This window comes from Phalacrocorax carbo, chromosome 8 (genome assembly GCF_963921805.1).
Source record: "Phalacrocorax carbo chromosome 8, bPhaCar2.1, whole genome shotgun sequence".
Taxonomy (NCBI): Eukaryota; Metazoa; Chordata; class Aves; order Suliformes; family Phalacrocoracidae; genus Phalacrocorax; species Phalacrocorax carbo.
Genome location: NC_087520.1, coordinates 8169444 through 8190402, shown reverse-complemented (window position 1 = coordinate 8190402; position 20959 = coordinate 8169444). Strand labels below are relative to the sequence as shown.

The 20959-nt window shown below is 54.5% G+C and overlaps 1 protein-coding gene across 2 annotated transcripts; it reads left to right on the top strand.

Annotated features, from left to right (window-relative positions):
• The first annotated feature begins 5342 nt into the window (after positions 1-5342).
• Positions 5343-20900, top strand: LOC104047323 (LON peptidase N-terminal domain and RING finger protein 1). Of its 2 annotated transcripts, none has more exons than XM_064458515.1 (12): positions 5343-5851; positions 9526-9644; positions 10308-10430; positions 11195-11326; positions 12023-12158; positions 12915-13008; positions 14672-14786; positions 15471-15550; positions 15962-16120; positions 17029-17191; positions 17281-17427; positions 18514-20900. In XM_064458515.1, the coding sequence occupies exons 1-12, from the start codon at positions 5461-5463 to the stop codon at positions 18709-18711; spliced, it is 1857 nt and encodes a 618-aa protein (XP_064314585.1). In that variant the 5' UTR covers positions 5343-5460; the 3' UTR covers positions 18712-20900. The 2 variants fall into 2 exon arrangements, with proteins under 2 accessions (XP_064314585.1, XP_064314584.1); XM_064458514.1 differs by having other exon boundaries at positions 15429-15550.
• The last annotated feature ends 59 nt before the right edge of the window (positions 20901-20959 follow it).

Sequence of the window (20959 nt, the reverse complement as noted above, 5' to 3'; positions counted from 1 at the left end):
AAAGCTCATCTGGAAAAATGTCTGTACAGGAGCCAACACCAAGAGCAGAGGAAGGGGGAAAAATCTGCAGCCCCCTGGGCAGTGCAGCCAGGCAAGCACTCACCCAGCGGCTCTTGGCCACTGGGGAAGAAGTATTCATGAAGAGGATGCTCAGCTGCAGGACCTCGCAGCTTGTCCATGCTCACCCTGCACCATCACGCTGGAATGCTCCAGACAGCCAGGCACCAGCAGGTTCACTCCGAGTTGGTGCCCTGGTGAAGGGGAGCCGGGCTTCTCCACCATTTAGCACCCTCCTGTCATCCATTAGGGCACTGGATGAGCGAGACAAGCTGAGCCCTGGACCTGACCTGGCCAGGGCAGGATAGAGCAATCATGCAGACCAGGCTCTGCCATCCGCAGAGCCCACCCACTGCCCCTTGCAGCCTCCTTTGGCGAAGTGAAAAGTCAGCGCTGGGTCCCCGCCAGCCCTGCTGGCATCTTTGTCAGGTGGGTGGGAGCTAAACAGGAAAAATAAAAAAAGGAAGAAATGAGGGAAGCGGCACATACTTGCTTTTTGCTGGGGCAAGGGGCCAAGGCCATGTGCTGGTGAATGAGTGGGGCAGGCCAGCGTGGCGAGTCCCCGAGCTGCAGCGATGGGCCACCACGGCGTCACCCCCAGCCACACGTCCCAGATCAGGCACATGGACGCACAGCAGCTTGTGAAGCTGGTAAGTTTTGTCTGGCCCTGTAGTAATGACTGATTATAAATCGGCTCTCCCCACCCAGAAGTGGGTGATGTGACCTCTGGGTCTGGCTGGCTAGGATGCAGCTCCCTGTGGGCACCAAGCCCCTTGGAAGTGGTAGAGCTTGCTGCAACGTAAAGGTGAAATCATGTCCTCAGAAGGTGGGTTCCTTATGGCTTTTCCTTCTCTAATCACTTGGTTATGTTATCCATGCCCTTATGTACTCTAGGATTAGATGGTGCTAAATGAGCCATACTGCCTTTGGACCCCTCCATAGGTTGTCCTACAGATGGAGGATCTTCAGCTGCCCTCACAACACCAATGAAATAATTGCAATGCATCAAGGCAAGCTTATAGCACCCTGCACTACAGACCGTGGTCTTGTCACCCATCCTAGGGCTTCCCCTTGGATAATGGGGACAATTCTGACCTTGCTTTTAGCTGTACTCTCTTCTTAGGAGTATGTGGCTTGTACATGACCGCCCATGGAAAAGGACATCTCCACTCATTTTATGTGGGACTTGCTTTCAAGACTGAGTTATAATATTCTGCCAACCTCTTTGCCAACATGTTTGGCCCAAGAGAAGTGAAATGAGCCAGATATGGATCTGGGCTCTCCCCCGGGACTCTCCAGTTTCCAGGAGTTCAGGCATAAGCCCATTTACATGAGCAATGAGATAACGTTACATCGCAACTCCATGTCCTGCCAATCCATGTGATAGTCAACGCATTTCTCTAGGAATGATGATGATGATGCCTCAGGCAAAGCCTGTGTGACTCAGAAGGGAAAATATTAAAGTTTTCTTTAATTCCCCAACCCTGTTTACATCTGATTCTCCTTTCGGAAAGAGTTGGGGCCTCTCTAAGCTTTCAAGCAGCAGAGTTTCAGGACCCAGGAACCATGTAATTTAGATGATTGCTCCCTGCCCAGTGCCTAGTCAGCACAGCACAGACCTCGAATACCAAACATCAAGGAGCAGTGTGGCAATCTGCTTGCCTCTGCCCGAGAGAAAACCAGGCATGGAGCAGCACCCCTTATTGCCTAGAGACCTGAAAGAAAAGGTGCTTGTTACAAAAGATGAGCCATGACTGCAAAGAATCTCCCACACCACCTGCTTCCTCTTCCTTTTGCTTCAATTACCAGGACCAGCTTTGAAACACGTGTGGCAAATGGAGAAACCTGGTGGTTGAATAACATCCTGGATCTAGAAATATTATGACGCAAAGAAAGCAAAAATTCCAGGAAGCTGATGCGTTTGTTGAGAGGCTGGGAGGGGTATGATGCAGATAACTCCCTTCATGTTATCTGCACGTACTGAGGTACAAAACTAATTCCTTAGACCAGCTCTCAAGGCTTGCAGACAAGCCTAGACTCAGGCTCAGCACTGCTGAGAGAGTGCTGTAAACCGTGGGGGCAGGAGTCGGTCTGCACAGATGCTGAGGCTAGATTTGGCCCTGGCTCTTTGCTTGATCACACAAGCAAAAAAAAAACCAACCTGGGGCCTGATCCTCTGCAGGCTGCATGGGCTCTTACACATCTGTGCCACATCATCCCCACATGGCCCTTGCTAATGGCAACACTCCTCCTCCTCAGCTGCGATGCTGACACTTTGCTCCTTCTTGTGCTTCTGAAACAATGAAACTAGTTTTACCTCTGTGCAACAGGACTTTCAGGTCTGATGGTGACAGCCTCTTCAGAGCTGGAGGCGGTTGGTGGGCAGAGCAGGGATAGCTGTGTGTAAAAGGGGTCATGACATTCCCGGTGCATATTCCTGTTTAGCAAGTGCTATGGTGCCTTTGAAGACACCTCAAGGAGCACACAGGTCTCATCTCTCTGCACAAAAAAAGGCACCACTGGGTAAGTGCTGTCACCTCTGAGCCACTCCTTAATCCCTAATGTGTCAAAATCAAATGTCATCAAATGTCAACGTCTGTAACAAATATTTATGCACTAAAAATGAGCAAAGATAGCAAGCGTGAAATCGCTGATCCTCATGTCGTCCTGTCAACAATCTGGACCACATCAGTGAGGCTGTACTGGAGCCAAAGCACAAGCAGTGCATGTGGCTGGGAGCCAGAGGAGCTGGTTTCCTCTGCAGCAACACCTGGAACTCCTCACCCTGCACTGAACCTGGGCTGTTTCCCACCTTTAAAGTGGAAAAAAACCCCCAACATAAAATAAATCCTATTGCGCTTTCCAAATAGTTCCTAAACACGGTGTGATCTGTTCTGTGTTACGCAAAATGTGAAGTCCTCATCTGGCCAGCAGAATGCTTAGAATTAAGCACTTAAAGCTTTTTTAAATTTTTTTTTTCTTGCAGCTATGTACTGAGTCAGCACAAGCACACCAGTGACAAGCAAAAGCATTTGGCGTTCAGAACCAGCTCAGCTCTGGATGGAATGAAGAAAACAAATTGTTCTTGCACTGGCACTAATGAAGCCTGGTTTCCAATGGACTTGCATGTTGTGGTTGATTGATTTTTAACTGCATTACGCAAAGGCAGTGGCACGTCCTCATGGCTTACAAGGTGCTGGAGAGCCCATGCACATGAAAATAGTTGTGGAGTGAATCAGGAGGTGAGGAAAAGAACAAGGTAGGTCCCAGGAAACAGCCAGGTATCTCCCGGAAGAGCTGGCTGGGGTGATGAAAGATGCTATGCTCCTCACCTGACACTGGCTCCCTGTAGCAGAGGGCTGCTGCTCCCAAGCTGAGCCACACAAACAGGTTATGGGAGCGCTTCAGGCACATCGCTGCAAAGTTGGCTGTGGTAGCTAAAATTACCCTCATTTCATGTCTCAGGAGCCATGAACGTGTCCTTCTTGAGGGGTAATCTGGAGGTAAAACTGGTGAGAACTCCCTCGTGGCAATCTTCTGTTTTAGTGAGTATCCAGGTTTTGGTGGAAAAACTAGCCATGGCAAAAACTAAATCATGAGAGGAGAGTGTCCGGTGCGAATGAGCCTTGCCCGCCTGAGAAATGCCCATGGGAGAACTGCTGGTGGAAGTGATGTGGCAGGTCCCTCTGGGAGGGCAACCAAAGACTGATCCCGTGGATGGGGAACATGGAAAATGTCCCATGGGGCAGAGTCCCTGACAGCCCCACGATGCTCCCAGGGCGACGGCTGTCTCTAATGCCATGCTCAGGAGGTGTTCGGGGCTGTGCTGCTAAACAGGACCTGAGATTTTTCTAGTCTTGAAGGGATCAGTTAAAAAGATAACGGAGCAAGTAGAAAAGCCTTCCAACTTAGCTGTTGAGCTTTTAAAACCACTCATGAGCTGTTTCATGTAATCACAGTACATTTTGAAACAAAACCTGCTCCACAGCCCAAACCTCTGCCAGCCACTCCCTTAGCAGGGCATAGGAGGTTTCACCAGGACTCGTATCCCACTGGTGATCTCCCTCCCTGAGCATCCCTTCCCACGCGTGCATGGGTTTGGTTTGTTCTTGGGGACACACAAAAGAGCCCTTGGGGAATGTGCATCATCCTTACATAAAGGCTGATCTACTAAGCTCCAGGGTTACCAGATTTCAGCTGTTTTTCCCAGCACCTGCTGTGCAACAGCTGCTGGCTCCTCGCTGTATGGCTGTGTGGCTGAGGGGATGCATCTCCCGTGGGACACAGAGCCCATCTGGGGGTTCCATGAGTGGTTAGGAGACCTTCCCCAAACAGGGTCTGAACTAGTTCAGTTCTGGATAAGTAGAGCATCTGGGGGTGGTGGTTTCCGATCTCCACTGGAGGGACAGCCCTTTCCCCCACAACATCCTGCTGTGACTGGTCTGCATGGTGGGGTCTGCAAAGGAGCCTTTGGTGCGCCCCAACCTCGCCAGCCCTGGCTGCTCTGGGGTACCGCAACACGCTGCACCCCAGTCCCGCTCTGGAGAGCCTCAGCTAGCTCAGGCACCCTGCACCCTGGGCTGCTCCTGAGCACCCCAAACACCACGGGTATCTTGTGCCCCAGCCAGTCTGGAGCACCCCACCCTCCTGGCCCCATCCCGGAGCACCCTGTACCACCCAGGACTTGTGCCCCAGCCCTGACCTGCAGCACCCCAGGTACCCCAGGCAGCCCACACCATGGGCTGGCTCCAAAGTGCCCTGGCCCTACTCTGGGGCACCCCAAAACATCACCCAGCACTTTGCACCCTGGTCCTGCTTCCGAGCACCCCCAGATCCCCCCAGGTACCCTACACCCCAGCTGGTCTGTAGAGCTCCCAGCACCCCCTGCGTGGCCTCACACCCGTCTGCCCCCGACAGTCACTGGCACCCTGCACCCCGGCTGCTCCGGAGCCCCCCAACACCCCCGCGTCCCGGCTCCAGGGCATCGGCCCCGGAGCCCCCCAACACGCCCGGGGCGCTGCCCAGCAGCCCGCGCCCGACCCGACGCCGGGGCACACACACCCCGCATCGCCCCCGGTGCCGCTCCCGCCGCCCCCGGTACCGCCGGCTCCGTTACGAAACGCGGTCGGGGCGGGGCGGGGCGGCGCAGAGCGGCGGCGGCGGCGGCCAATGGCGGCCCCGGCAGCTCCGCCACCGGCGGCCCCCCCCGCCCCGCGGGTCCGGCTGCTCGGGGGGGTCCTGCCCCGGCGGGACGGGACGGGACGGGACGGGACGGGGCGGGATGGGCTGAGCTGAGCCGGGCGGAGCGGAGCGGGGCGACGCGCGGGGCCCCGGCGGCGGCCGGGCTGTGCGGGCTCCGCCGGCCCTAAGGGCAGCTCCTCCTCGTCGGCTCCAACTGCTGCCATGAACCGCGGCCCCCCCGTCCTGTCCCCCCCACCCCGGGGGGCCACCCCCGCCCGGCACCCCCTCGGCCCCGGGAGCGAGGGCTTGGACATGCTGCGCTGCCCCTCCTGCCTCCTCCTCCTCTGGGAGCCGGTGACCGTGTCCTGCGGTCACTCTTTCTGCAAGCCGTGCCTCGGGGGGGCCGCGCCCCCCCGCTGCCCCCTGTGCCAGGAGAGGCTGAAGCTGCTGGGCGCCGGGGCAGCGAGGTGCAACGTGGTCCTCTGCGGCCTCCTGGAGAAATGCGTGGAGTGGAAGAGCCGGGCGGCCTGGCTGGCAGCCCGTGTCCGGGACTGCCTCACCCGTGGGGACGCGCGGGAGGCGCTGAGGATGGCTCAGAAAGGCGTCGAGCTGGGTAAGCACCACCGGGGAGCGGGGGGTGCCAGTGCTGGGTGCGGGGTGCCGATGCTGGGTGCGAGGGGCCAGCCCTACAGCCGAGACGAGGATGCGCAGGCTCTTGGAGCAGGTGGGCACCAATGTGGGTCATTTTGTCCCAGTACCGCAGTGCCGTCCGAGCAGGCGTGGACGAGAGGTGGGAGACTGGGAAGCTGGAAGTGTCGGAAAGTCAAGGCTGGTGGGGATGGGGAGGAGGGATCCAGCTGCTGGGCATTTCTCCCATGTCCGCAGGTGTCTCCGGGGTGATGGGAGGGAGCGGGTGGCCGGGCAAGCCCCGCTGCACATCCCGGCTGCCGGGGCCGCGGGCAGGGCAGGGTGAACAGCCCCCGTCCCGTCGGCCACATGTTTCTGGCTTTAGCAAGTGGCCGGGAAGAGCCACAAGCAGCTTCTCGCATCTTGCCGCCCGGCAATAATTCAGTGTCAGAGGAAGAGCTCTGCCCGGGGGGGTGGCCATTATGTAAAGTAGTTGTGGGAGATTTTCCAGTCTGGGACAGACGTGTCCTGGCCCCCAGAGCCTGGCGAGGACACAGCCTTGGCCGAGCTCCTGCTCCAGCCCTACGGTGCAGGGCAGGGTGTCGTGTGTCCCCCCCTCACCGGCCCCCTTCAACCAGCTGCTGCAACCGGCTCCAGCGAGACATTTGCCTGCAGGGTCAGGATTGGGCCCAGAGGGGTTGATCTGCTTTAATGTGTGGCTGTAAGTGGATTTCTTGGAAAATAATGCTTAAATAAACGGGGTTATACAATGTGATTGGAGCAGGGGGTTGGAGGCAGAAGGTCCTTTCTCCACTGGTGTTTCTATGACAGCAGTCAGCTCTCCTCCCGTGGCACAGACACTTATTCATCACCCGCTGCGAGACAAGTGCCAGAGGTTCAGGGTATGCCTGGAACCAAAGGGCTAAGTGGGCCAGCCGATCCTGGTGTTGGCAGCAGAAAGCAGGTCCCTTTATGCAACTCCCTGAGGCACCCGTCTCCTACCCTGCACACCCATCCCTCAGCACAAATACATGTGCACGGTTCTCTGGTACTGTTTGTCTTATTGCCAGACTTTGTCTGATTGGGGTGTACAATTATATATCTCTTTTTAAGAAGCCTATGTGAGTATAATGAGGAAACGTTGCAAGCTCTGTCCTCGGTCTCCCTGCACGCTCTGTTCCCCGAAGGACAGGGGAAGTCCAGCTTAGGGCAATGAGGAAATTGCAGTCACAGCCACAGCTCCTGTAAACCTGCATTGCTGGTGCTGCTCAGGCTCAGCCATGTGGGTGGTGCTTTCAGGACATGTTTTCCAACTCCTGCAGCCTGCAGACCGCTTGCAGGCTGTACAGCTTCTTATGGGCTCTCCTTGGCTTTTAAACATAACCACTGATAAATGTTCAACCCACGAGAATGATTTTTTTTGTGGTTCAGCGTTGCATGATGGGCCAGTTTGCTCAGCACAGCCCACAGAGCAGCTCTCTTCGCTTGGGAGAAGATAAATTGTCAACTCTTGTCTCCTGTTTTTCTCAGTGAACACAATATATGCACTGTAACGCGTAACACAGGAGGCCTCCCGACACGCCTGGAGCCAGGAGGCTGGGGAGCTCTATCAGTCACTCATCAGCTGCCAGGGCCGCCAGCTGGCTTATGTCCCTAATGTCTAATGATACCATAGATCAAAAATAGCTGCAGCAGAAGAGAAATGCAGAATTCATAGCCTCATTTTACACATATTGTTTTTACCAAATCAGTAGCTTTATTGCCGGGCTGTGCAAATGTTCGAATGGGTTTGCCCACATGGAAAATAAGCCTCTAGACTTTGTACCTGTTTGTTCATCTCCACCTGTCACTAGGGGCTGGAATATTTCGTCTCTGGATGCATGCTTGCAGGATGGGGAATTGAGCAGCAAGTTCCACATTTGCTGACTTGAGCCCTAAGGTCCTGGCTAACATTATACATGAAAATAACCTCCAAGGGATCAGAGGTTGCTCTGCTGCACAGCTCAGCATGGCCAGTGCAGCCTTGGTGCAGGAGCGGCTGGGGCCGGGCTCTCTGCTGCTCTCCAGGTTGTGGTGGCACCTTGAGCCCCAGACAGAGAGCAGGGTCTGTGCTCTGTGCTGGGCATGGGGACAAAAGCAGGTGATATCCATGGCAGAGCTCCTCCATGATAAGACATGGTGTGTGCCTGGGCAGATCGGTGGGCGCCTGGGCATGTGACAGCAGAGGCAGGCAGGGGTGCGGGCAGATGCCAGCTTCCTGCGCCCTGCTGTCACAGGGCTGCTAGTCCGGACCCACAGTTTGCTGGCAGAGCTGCGTCAGCACCATGTGTGAACCAGGGCAGGAAGAAAGGAAAGGCTGTTGGGGTTGGGAGTGCAGGAGCCATGTCTCCTGATGCCCAGCCCCCTGGACCTGGCTCATCCTGGTAGGAGCTGCTGGCCCTTCAGCAAAGCGGTGCTGCCAGCCCTGCTTTGCCATAGTAAATGCAGTGCTGGTGCCTGCTAATGGTGCCTAATTTATGATGCGGGTTTGGCCTCAGAGCCAGCATCCTGCTAGTGATGGTCAGCACTGGGGGTGGGACGCAGGGCTGGGTACACGGATCTGTTGCCTTAGCTAGAAAGCCAGCAGCGTGATGGATGTAGGTCATCTCCGCGGCAAGCTGTGATATAACGGGGTGGGTCTGGGAATCCTCCACAACAAGTTCAAACCCACAAATGTAACCACACCTGGTTACTCCGTGCACTGCCCTGTGTGGGCTTTTGGGCTGCTGCTCTCTCATACTCCCTGACATCCCCCCACCCCAATTCCCCTGCTGGCAGTACTGGTAGAAAGGAAGGTTTTTGTGGGATTTCCATGATGCAGGAGAGAAGAGGGTCTCGCTGCCCATTATTTAGGAGCAGGCAAGAGCATATGGGGTGCCCACCACTGTGACACTTGGGGTGCTATGGCCAGCAGCGCCTGCGGGAGATGTGCCCCCCTGCTACTGAGATTCCATCAGTGATATCTCACTGGCGAGGAACTGGATACTCAGGTTCCTTCGTCTGTTTTGGGAAACCTCAGCCCTTTCTCATACTTGGAAACCCTAAGTCATGTTGCTGGCGTTAGATCCTTGCAGCCCCCCGGTTTCTCCTCCTCTGCCCTGGGAGAGCGGTGGCAGCCAGGTGGGTCCGGGAGGCTCCCTGGTGTTTTGGGATCGCAGGTCTCTGCAGCTGCAGGCTCTTTTGATAATGTGTTATTGGGGCTTTGCTGGGTGAATCACATTGCAGGGCCTCCCGTGGCAACAGCCCCCATCGGGAGTATGTGTATGGTACAGCCTTTTTGCTGCATCCCACAAGGGTGGATGAGAGCCCAGATCTCAGCGTGGCTGAGGCCCAACGCAGTGGTTGGGCCCCTTGGCTGAGGGCATTCGGTGGAGATGGCGAAAAGCAAAGGGAAGAGCCTCAAAGAGATTAAAACCAGATATTTAGGGAAAATAACTTCCTTGCTGAGACTTATGAGGCCAGCAACTCCTGCTGAAGAGGACCGCAGGAGCTGGCTGTGCTCAGTATGAGGGAGCAGCACAGGGGCCGTCCTGCTGTGGTGGGATCTCTCTGGCCTCATCCAGCCCCGCTGCCTCACCACACATGGACTCATCACATGAGTGACAACATATCTCTTTCCAGCCCCAGATGCCAGCTCCCTGCGGCTGTGCCGGGCAGAGGTGTTTGTGGCACTGGGACAGCACTCGCGGGCACTGGAGGACCTGGACGCCGTGTGCAGGGCTGAGCCTGGAGAGCATGAGGTGAGTGGAGGGGAGGCCCCATTGGCCAGCTGTGCTTGGATCCAAATCTTACTCTATGGGAGCAGTTTCTCCCTTTCCTGAATTCTCCTAGCCGTTGGATTCATCCCGCACAGAAAAACACTTGCCAAACCTATTAAGTTGCAAATCTGGGCTGCAAGTGCTGTGTTGCACTAAAGGGAGAGGTCCAGTGCCGCATCCAGCCGTGCTGGCATGCAGGCAGTGAGGGCACGTAGCCATGCTGGTGTGCAGGATCGCAGCTGGGGGCTTGGGGAGGTGTTGGCTGGAGGCTGAGCTGCTCTTGAGAAATCAGGCGTGGGAGCTCACCCGCTGATTTGTGAAGCATTTGTTGGCAGTGGTTTTGCAGCTTCAAAGGCAGAAGCCCTTGACTCCTTCTCTGGGTCTCAGTAGGGTTTGTTTGCTTGGCTTTTGCAACTGCTGCATTTTGGAAGAGTCCTGTTTTATGGGTACCTGGCTGTGAGTGGATCTTGGGCAAAAAGGACAAGACTGAGCATGGGAGCAGTGATGTGTCTGGGTGCTTTGGCCTGGGACAGGACCAGGCAGGAGGCTGCAGGGAGATTCCCTCAGGGCTCACATGGGAGCTGAAGGGACCTGTGCTCAGCTGGTCACTGTCTCATAGTCACTGCAGGTTTTTCTGCTCTGCAGGGCTTCTTCAGGAAAGGGAAGGTGCTTCTGGAGATGGGACAGAGAGCTGAAGCCTTGCTGGCGTGGGAGCACTGCCTGATGCTCAGTCCCCATTTCCACCCTGCTCGAAGAGAGATGGAGAAGGTACGTGGGCCATATCATGGTGGGGTCCTGTGTCCTTGCATCAGACAGGGAGATGCCCTTGTCCTCTGAAAGGCTCATGTCCATCATGATCATGCTGCTCTGGCCAGCATTGGGAGATCAGGTGAAGTCGGGTCTTGGTCCAAGAGTCTTCCCATCACTCTGATGCAGGTTCACCCATGAAGAAAACTCCCCTTCCTCAGTCCGTATCTTCAAGTCTCAGGTTTTGCTGGGTTTAGATGCTGACGTGGCATGAGGTGGGTTTCCAGGCAACATCAGTAGTCACCCAAGGCAAAGCAGCCAGCTGAAAACTGCCACTGGAGAGTCAGTGTCTTTTCTGCAGATGATTTCAGGCTAGCACCCACCTGTGTACCAAAACCACTGTCACTGGGGGGCCTCCAGCAATGTCCCTGGCATGGGGACTTCGTGCCATGAATGGACACTTGCCCTCCAGGGGGGAAAGGGCAGGGGAATGGTGAATGACCTTGTACCCTTCACAGCTCACTCCCGTGCTGTTCTCTGTGGGTGATGGAGAACACGCATCTCCCCCCTTAAAATACACCATTTTGTTTGCTGCCTCATGCCTCTTTCTTCCTTACATGCTGCTAAGGCATTTGTTTGGCAGAGAGCTCAGCCAGCACTGAAACAAGTGACCCCGACGTGCCCTGCGGTGAGCAGGAAGCTGCTTCGGGGAAGGAGGGAGCATAGCAGCCCACCTCCCTGCTTCCTTCTCCCAGCACCCCCTGAGCCCCACTTTCTCCTTGCAGGTCCTCATGCGAGAGGATGCTCCTCAGCCACACACAGCTGCTGCACACCTGGGTGATGCTCACCAGGGCTTGACTGGTCCCCAGGTTGATGGACGGAGCCCTGCGCTCCCATTGTCTTCTGCACAAGCTCAGGTGAGAAAGCCTACAATCATCTGAGTCTGCGATGGACTTACTGTCCCTCTAGGACATCCCAAATTGGGGTTTCCAATGATGGGAAAGGAGGTGTGATAAGGGGAGGCTGTGCAGGACCATAGCCGTGTGCACGCAGTTGCGTGCTGGGAGAGCAAAACCACCATCGGAACTGATGCTATGGAGATTGGGGAAACAGGAGGCTTGCTCTGTCTCCATTCCTCTCCCAGTTTTATGCTGCAATACTTCAGGTAAGATTTTAGACTCTCCTTGTTTTTAAAACAGCCAAGTCAAATTACATTCACCTGAAACAAACAAAAAAAATCAGTTTTAATGTTGGTTTTCATCCCAAAATTTTCATTTGGGAACAGTTCAGACCATTAGCAGCTATTAAGGAAAGCTCATCTTCTGCAATTTGCTTTCTATGGACAAATTTGTCAGGTTTGGAAAGGGGGGAAAATCAGAGAAAATGGGCTCAGATACACCCAAATACCAGGTGGTACACGTGGACAGAGTAATCCATGTTTTAGCTGTGAGATGTCTATGAAGGCCATGGTCTCCTGCTGTCCTGCAGATGCAAGATATACACCAACACACCAGAAAAACTCCTGGTGCTATCGGGCTTGGTGGGGTGTGTGGGGCAGCGTATTCAGAGGGGGGGGGAGGTTTTGGCCTTGATTTAATCTTTGATGTGTCTAGCATCAGGCGGGAGAGCTGCCTGATGGCGGAGGGGATGCTGAGCCTGAACATGGCCAGGGGACAGCCGCCCTTTCCCAGCCGGGGCAATGGCAGGAACCAGAGACTTCGGCAGAGGGCCAGGGCCAATGGTTGGTAGGTGAGTGTTGTCAAAGGTACCAAAATCTAATCTCATGCAAAATACTTGTTTAAAATCCATTTTGGCACTGAAAACTTAGTGTTTGCGCCGTGTGCCGGCTCAGTGAGCAAAGATCCCAGGGACACCCGATGGGGCAGCTCTGGCCCAACCTTCCTGTGCTGAGCTGGTGCATGTACAGCAAACCTTTGGGTGTCATTGGTGAAAAGTTCTTGCTAAAGCCGGACATCACTTGTTCCCTGTGTGGAGCCAGGGAGGGGCTTCCTTTAGTTCCCATGGGGTTTAAATCAGAACTTAAATTCCCTTGCGAGGGACACAGCATGTCCTGCTGCACTGGGGGAAGCAGCACCTCCATTGGCATTAACTTGCCATCAGTGTCCAGCCAGATGGCTTCCACTTAGGTGGGTTTGCATAAAGCAGTGATATTGCCTTGTGGCAGGTCTCCAGAGACCTCCATCTGGGAGCTGCTTAGGCCACTTCACCTCCCAGTGCCTCAGTTTCCTTGCCTGAAAAGGAGGTAGGGAGACACCATCTTCCTCTACCAAGTACCATGAGACCCACTGATGGAAAAGCTGTGGATGGACATGGATGGGTTAATAAGTGGGTTTATGTCACATTTCCTAGAGGTTTTGTTTTAACCTTCAAAGTACTTTGTGTAGCAGCTAACTACTTGCATCTCAGAACAAGATCAGAAAGCAAAGAGTCATTTTCAGGATTGAAATGGGGGTATTCTTCTCTTTCCTTCTCTTCTGCCACTAGATAACGAAGAGGAAACAGCAACAGCAAGGGGTACCCAGACATGCCTCAGGGAGCTGCTGAGCATATCTGACTTGGAGTGTTCCCTCTGCATACGGTGAGTTCTTTGGCGGGAGAGCTTTTAGGATGAGGAATTAGCACCTGCTGGGTTTTCTTCCCTGGTGTGGACCTTTCTTCACATCTTCATAGCAAACTCAGTCCCCGGTACTGCCAAAATGCAGGTTTCAGTAGAGATAACAGATAAGAGGGGAGGACAAGGGCATGCTTCGCTCTGTCAGGCTGTGAGAGCTCAGATCGCCCTGTCTCAGGGTGCAGCATTGTTAGATCTGTATCGCTTGGGACATTGGAGCGGAGGTGGGGATGTTCAGCGGGGTCAGAGACTGAAAGCTGTGGTTGCCCTTTGTAACTGCAGGCTGGAACAGGGAGGTGTTGCCCCAGGGAAATACCATCAGCAGCAGGGGAGCTGCAAACCCAGAAGGGAACATTGCTGGGCTCTGTGCCTGGACATAGAAGAGGGGACCAGGTAGTGCCTGTGTCTTCTGACTCAGGGCTGGGGAAAGGCTGGACACTGCAACAGGGCATGCTGAAACCAGGCTGTTATTTCTGGTGTGTCCCATACCCATGAGGAGTTGTGCAAGTGGCTGCTGGCAGAGGGCTGGGTGTTGCGCTGCCAGATGTGCAAGATGGTCAAGGTCTCCTGTATGGGAGCTTCTTCCAGGTCTGGGAATGGCATGGGGGAATGGCATGGGGTGGGGGGAGAAATCAAGGCTGTTTCTGATCTGAATTAGGTGAATTTAGGTCTCTTCTGAGAGCAGGGAAACAATGTTCAGGAGGAGTCAGGGCCCAGTGCTGAGCAGGGCTTTCCCGAGACCTTAATTTCATTTCTGATCCTGGAGCTATCGGTGAGCAACCTGAGCGCTCACTGCCAGCTCTGCTCTTGGAGCAGGGGAGAAGGAGGCACTTTCCCGTTGCTGCCTTTTGGGCTACACACCACTGTGGGTCCCTGGGGAGCTGCACCCCTGCCAGGACCGAGGGGTGCCATGTGTGTACTGATGGGGTCCATAGGGACCCTGCAGGGATGAGGAGCAGTGCTCAGGCCTGGGACTGTTCTCATCTTACATCATTGTGCAAGTCCAACAGTCTGAGGCCAGACTTCTAATTAAAGGAGTAAGCCAGTTAGGAACTTTTACAGGAGTTATGAGCAAAGCTTAGCCCATTCAGCTTTAGTGAAGGTGAGCTTCATAGCCATGGGCTGCCAGGGCTTGGAAGACATGGCACGAGATTGCTTTCCATGGTGTTGCATCTCTGCAGCATCGCTGTTTTCCATGCAGAAGGCTGGTGAAGGCAGCAGATTTCCCTTGAAATGGTAGGAGGGGGCATGGGGAATGCCTCATTCCTGCTGGAAGCAAAATCGCTTCCTCTCAGCAAGGTGATTCACGGAAGATGCAGGTACAAGGCTGGGGATAGCCAGAAACTACCGCCACGGCTTTGCCCACTCTGACCTGCTCAAGCCTTGCAGCACCAGCCTGGGCCTCTGCAGGTCCCTGAGCGCTTTGTGGGACCCCCTGCTGAGGGGCTGAGACCAGCTGGGTGCTGAGACCAACTAAAAGCAGGGTGCTGAGCCAGGCCTGTGGAATGACAGTTTTGAGGGCACCCAGCCCTGTGGACAGAGGCTCTGTTAACTCTCTCTCTGCTGGGCTTACCTGCTCTCCTTCCCCTGCATTGCTCTCTGCAGTTCATTGACTTTGGTCCCTTTGCAGGTTGTTCTTTGAGCCGGTGACGACGCCGTGCGGGCACACCTTCTGCAAGGAGTGCCTTGAACGCTGCCTGGACCACCGGCCTAACTGCCCCCTCTGCAAACAGAGCCTGAGAGAGGTGAGGGCACGCATCCTGTGGGAGGGAGCCCAAGGGAGAGATGGGCACCAGCTCCAGCTGCCGGCAGCGTGTCCAGGGCTGGGGTGGGAAGGTGCAATGCTTGCATGCTAGTGGCTCCCTGGCATGACAGTGTCAGCTCCATTCACTTGTGAATGACCAGACATTTGATAATTAAGACCAAGTGATTCATTTCCACAAGATGCCACAGTGATTTAGTAAGATTGTAAACAGGACTGAGAGATGTAGAGAGAGAGAAAGAAAGAAGCAAGTGCTAATTGCTTTAAAAAATGGAAATGGATGGAAAACCTGCTAGCTTGGAGATTTTATTTAATCTTTAATGAAAAGGGATTCAGATAAGACCATCAGGAAAATCAGGTTGTCATACAAGGACTGCATCACTGTCAGAGACAGGATGCTGCGTTGGACAGGCCCTGGGTCTGAGCTGTGTCTGGAGGTCTCAGTGGAGCTGACATCCCATCCTGCTAGATGGCTCAACATCCCCCAATAGGTTTTATCCCTGACTTTCTCTGATCTAAAATTACCCTCAGCTCCAATGAAAGTAAGTGTGATTCAGAGTCCGGCAGGGCCTCAGGGCTCCCCCCTGCTCTTCTCCAACCTGTTTCTGGGTATAATTTCTTTCAGTACCTGAAGGCTGGAAGCTACAGCCCCACTGTGCTGTTGCAGGACATTATGCTGGCCATCTTCCCCACACAGCTGGCTGAGCGCCGGGACCTGCATCGGGCTGAGATGGCAGAGCTCTCCAAGTAAGCAGGGACCTGCTCCAGTGCGCATGCATGTGCATGTGTGCATGGCAGCCAGGAGGGGCTCCGAGGGGGCTGTCCACACCACATACCATTGCTCTGGCTTGGTTCTGCTCAAGTGATGTCTGTCTTGCTTCTAGGACCATGTCACAGTAGTGCTGGTTAGGTGCAGATGTACGCCATGGGCACCTGGGGGTGAGGGAGCATCTCTGCAAGGAGCTGTTTTGTGGGCAGAGTCTGCCCTTGGGCTCTTGGTGAGCAAAGAGGAAGCTCTGGTGTGCTCTGTGCCACAGCATCACTTCTTGGGGTAAAGGACATGTCTGGTTCTGGGGAGCAGCCGATGCAGAGCTCTTGGGTTGGTATTGGCTGATGGAACTGGAAGGTTTCATGGTGGTCTCTCCTCCTGTCCCTCAGCCTGACAAAGAACATACCCATCTTCGTATGCACAATGTCCTTCCCAGGCATCGCTTGCCCTTTGCACGTCTTCGAGCCTCGCTACCGCCTCATGATCCGGCGGTGCCAGGAGACTGGTACGAGGAGGTTCGGCATGTGTATATACGAGAATGGGAAAAGGTGAGCTTCTGGGCAAGGCGGCTTCCTTCTGCCCTGGCTGATTTGACCCTCTCTGCCCCAGTCCAAAGTGTCTGAAGTCCTGAGTAATTTGGAGAGGAGGAATAAGTGCAACTTCCTACCCCACTGCACCCTGCAGATAAAATCAGCAGGGAGGTGGTGCATTCCCCACACAGCCCAGTGAAACGGGATCTCCCTGCTTCCTGGTATCACACCAACCAGGCAAGGAATGGGGCCAGGGCTGGGGCTGGCAGGGCCAGCGGTGGCTGTTAAATACAACGGTCTGCGAACAGCTTCTGGCTCAGGACGTCTCTGAGCTGCATGGTTCCCTGGCCATGTCCTCCAGCTCCTCTGAGTGAGCACTTTAAAATTGCCATATTTCTCATACTCTGTGTGTGAGAGGACACTGGGCTAAATGGGCTTTTGTTTGGTGCAGTGTGGCCATCCTTATGTTCCTGGCAGCACCCCCAGATCTCAGGTGGGCTCAGTCTCCAGGCTCCTAACCCAAGTATTGTGTTAAATACCTGTATTTACATTACATGTCATCCCCGTGCTCCAGTCCTGTTCAAGTGAAATGAAATAAATAACATTTTCTGGGCTTTGGGAGGATGTCTCTGCAATGGATGGTGTCTTAAGGACCACTGGACACCAGGGCAGTATGAGGACACAAGTAATTTTGGAATAAGGCAAATCCAAGGGAGTGTGGACAGTGTGCTTGCTATTCCCTGCCCTCTTAGCAGAAAGTGGTAACTCAACAGGGTTGAATGAATCTCCAAATTTGCCCCCTCCCAGCCAGCTTGTTCCTGGGCCTTTTCCTCCTTGAAGGTGGTGCCTTCAGGAGAAGCAGCTCTCCCACCACTGGTATCCCAGTTCAGCTCATCTTTTCTCTCCCTGGCTCCTTGCTATGTCAGCTTTGCTGACTATGGCTGCATGCTGGAGATCCGGCAGATCGAGCTGCTGGCGGACGGGAGGTCCTTGGTGGACACCATTGGCAGGAGGCGGTTCCGGGTGCTGAGGCGCGGACACAGGGATGGCTACAACACTGCTGACATCGAGTACCTGGAGGACAAGAAGGTGAGGGCAGGGCCAGGGCAAAAGCCCCCTCTCTGATGGGGCAGAGCATCCCCATGGACACCTTCTGCATTCCTCTTCCCTCCACACAGGTGGCGGGGGAGGAGCTGCAGGAGCTGCAGTGCCTGCACGAAAGCACCTACCGCTTAGCTCAGCGGTTCTGTGAGCACGGAGACCTTGCCTCCAGGTACATATTGATGCAGCATGGACCACTGCCGGAGAAGGAAGAGGACATCCAGGTAACACCCTCAGGGGAGGGATGCTCTAAATAGAGAGGGTATCAAGAGAGCATCTGAAGCAGCGCCATTCCTGCGCTGACCACCCTGCTTCCTTGCTCAGCTCCCCACCAAGATGCGCAAAACAAACCCTGTTTTTCATCACTCCCACTACTGGTTACAGCACCTCTCACTCAGAGATACGGTAGGGCCTATTTGTTAAAGCTGTTTAACATTTCTTGATGGTTTTAAACTGTTCTTGGAAACTGAGCACTGAGTTTTAAAAGCTTTCCCAGACTCTTTTCCTAAACGTCAACCAAGAAACTGAACTGCCTGAATTTGGGCAAAGAACTGAACCCCACAGCTCAGAGAGTTTGCAGTCTCTTCTCTCCTCATGTTCCTTTGAAACAGCCATAGCTGGCCAGAGGAGCTGAGAAGGCACAATCTAGTTTGCTTATTAAGTTCCTTGACAAATTCAGATTCTGGAGGAAAAAAAAAACGAAACCAAAACTTAGTTCTCACTCCTTTGAGAAAGTGTTTCCTGCCTGGACCATTACAAATATGCTCTTGCGGCCTTCTCCCAGGCTAAGACTGTCCTGGCCAGCAGTCACATCAATGCTGTGCTTAAAGTTACAAAATGATTCATCCTCCTTCAGCTGAATTGAGCATTTCCTTCTCAGTTTGGCTCAGGTTTTAAAAAAGATAGTTTGCAATAGCACTGCCTAGCGGTTCTGCCTGCCTGGCCTGTGCCTTGCCTCTTCGAGTGATGATAAAAGACACCGACCACTCAGGATTTGGCCCATGTTTACAAAAGGCATTGCCTTGAACAAGGAAACGCACAAGATATTTCTTTGTCTCTTTAGTATAGGCTTTTTCCTAGTTACATCTGTGTCTGGAGACTCCCTGGGGAATGCTTGTCTGGAAATTAAATTAGTTTATCCAGCAATTTTGAGCCTGGACAGTCAAAGGGCTGTTCAGAGGCATACCTTAGCCAAAGCTGGCATTGCTATCCTGACAACAGCAAATGTTTCCCATTAGTGATGCTGCCCAAAGGCTATGCATTTGCCTTGCAGTTCCTGAAGTGGGGATCTCTCCCTCTCTCCCCTCCAGGCTTCGGCAGATGGCCCGACATGGTGCTGGTGGCTCATCTCCATTCTGCCCCTTGACCCGTCCTACCAGCTGAACCTCTTCTCCACCACCTCGCTGCGTGCCCGCCTCACCCAGCTGCAGCGCATCCTCACCGCCCTGCTGCAGCAGCCCCCCACCGGGCAGCCGCTGCCCGAGTGCAGCCCCCGGGGCCGCGTCTGAGCTCCTCAGCCCCCGGCCTCTCCGCAGGGCAGACCTCCTCCGCCTTGGGTTTCTCTGTGTGTTGCTTCATGGTTTTGCGTGTGGTTTGAGCCCCCCTGAAAGCAACCTCAGAGATGACCTGGGCAGCCTCTGCCCGGCTCGGTGGGGCCGATGCTGTACCGGCAGCGACCCTACGCCGTCCATGCCGCCTCTTGGAGCTGCTCAGTGACACAGCCGTGTCGTGCCACCAAAGGAGGGACTGGGATAGAAAGCTGGGTTGCATCTCGGGAACCAAAATAACTTCCTGAGCTGCTTTGGCACTAAGGAGGATTCTCCCTAGGGCAGAGGACCGTGTGCCAGGATTGCCTCGGTTTTGGCTCTCTCCTTTGAAGGACAATGTAGGGGTTTTTAGTGGATGGTCCTGCTCCATGCGGCAGATTTAGAGGCTTGGGAGAGGTGGCACCGGGAGAGAGAGAGGAGCCAACAGCTTCCCCCAGCCCTGGGAGCTGACAGCTCTGCGTCTGCTTATGACTTCAACTTAATTTCTATTCAAATGAGAAGAAAGGTTAAATTAAACAATCCTTCTAGCCACCTCCATAGCCACACGGCAAGGAGATGCTGCTCTCCTAATGTGCCTGGGTCCTGCCGTCCCCTTCCCACTGCTCTGCTCGGTGCTCTGCTGCTCACTGGCCACTTCCCTGGGCTGGAGGTGTGCTGGAGGCTGCCGGCCACTTCCCTGACTGCCAGCTCCACTGCCGTGAAGGGCCAGGGGGAGGTGGGGATTTGGCAGCATTGGTGCTTTTCCCCCCACCCAAGGCTGCTCTTCCTGAGCCTGACTGGGTTCAGGTTGCAGGGTCGGACCTGGGGGGCTGGAAGGAGCTGATGGCACGAGAGACTTAAACCCGGAGGTGGTTTTGTGACACTTTCTGCTCCTTGACCAGTGCAATTTTCCAGTGTTCAGTGGTTCTTGTGAACTTTCTGCCTCCTCAGGAGAAAATCAGGATCTGAGCTGAGGCCGGATCCTTGCACTTGGGACCTGAAACAATTCAGGATCCCCCAAAAGAGCACAGGGTGAAGTCAAAGGGAACTCACCCTCTGGAGAGGTGGGGAACGGGTAGGACCAGTGACCAAGGCTGTGAGCTCCATGGCAGGGGAGCAGGTGCCTGTCTGCAAGTGCCTGGCTGCTGCTTGTCTTTATATACAGGGAAAAGACTATCTCTCTGGACAGACTAGGCTTTCCTCAATAGAAATCCTGAAGGTTTGGGATTTGCCTCCCATCTGTAATTTCAGTGGCTTTGGGTTGAATTACAGGAGTCACATCCACTTAGTCATTGGATTAACATTGCTTTCAGAATTTTATCCCTTCTCTCAAGGGCTCCACACCCCATCTGGGGACTCAGTGGGCTGTCGAACGTATGTGTGGGAGAGAAAATTGGGCTGGGGCCACAGAGTTCTGTACTGCATGTGTTGCTGGGCTGAGCCTGGGGCAGGAGGCTCTGGACACAGGTCTGGAGTGGTCCCTGCCCAGGGCAACTGCCTTTCCCTGTCCTGCTCTCTCCAGGAGCAAGAGGTTTGGTCTCTCCTCTCCAGCAAAGTGCCTCCCTGGAGCAACAGTCAGGGGGAGCTGAGGACTCGCTCCCCAGGGACCATAGCGAGCACAGGGCTGCTGAGGACAACTGAAATCTGGATCTGCTCCTCTACCTTTAGGCCATGTCCTCCCACACTTTGCTGCTGTCTCTGGGGTACCATGGCTCTCCCAAGGGGCTATATTCTTGGGATGTTGGATCGGGGTGGGCAGGGGTAAGGGATGGAGGGATGCCTCACAGTCCCGGGGCAGATGCCACTGAAGTTTGGGAAGTGCCTTTCTTTTCCACAGGGTCGATGTGAGCTCACCTGGTGATACCCCCAACCCTGAGCCCCTAACCTACCCCCACTGCCTGTTACCCAGGTGTGGGAGCTCCCTTGGCTGCTGTGGGTCCCTCTAGCAAGGGTGTGGCATGGAGGGATGCCGGGGAGAAGTGTGGGTCAGCACCATGTCCCTGCTGGGGGAGAGCTGGGGACCAGAGCAGCATCTGCCTGGCTGCTTTGGGAAGGGACTCATGCAAATCGCTCCAGTTTGCTTGGAGTGCCTTCGGGGTTTATGTTAGTATCTTTGCTCTTTGAATTAAATTTTTTTCCTGGTCATTGAAATAAAGACCTGTGTTTTTGGTTGTTGTTGTTTTGTTTCTGGTGTTTAACTTTTGGCTGCTCATTGGTGAAAGTGCTTAGG

Coding starts and splice junctions, on each gene's coding strand:
- LOC104047323 (XM_064458514.1), top strand. CDS start 5,461: ATGAACCGCGGCCCCCCCGTCCTGTCCCCCCCACCCCGGGGGGCCACC. Junction 10,431..11,194: donor CTCGAAGAGAGATGGAGAAG/GTACGTGGGCCA, acceptor TTCTCCTTGCAG/GTCCTCATGCGAGAGGATGC. Junction 14,787..15,428: donor GCAAACAGAGCCTGAGAGAG/GTGAGGGCACGC, acceptor AATTTCTTTCAG/TACCTGAAGGCTGGAAGCTA.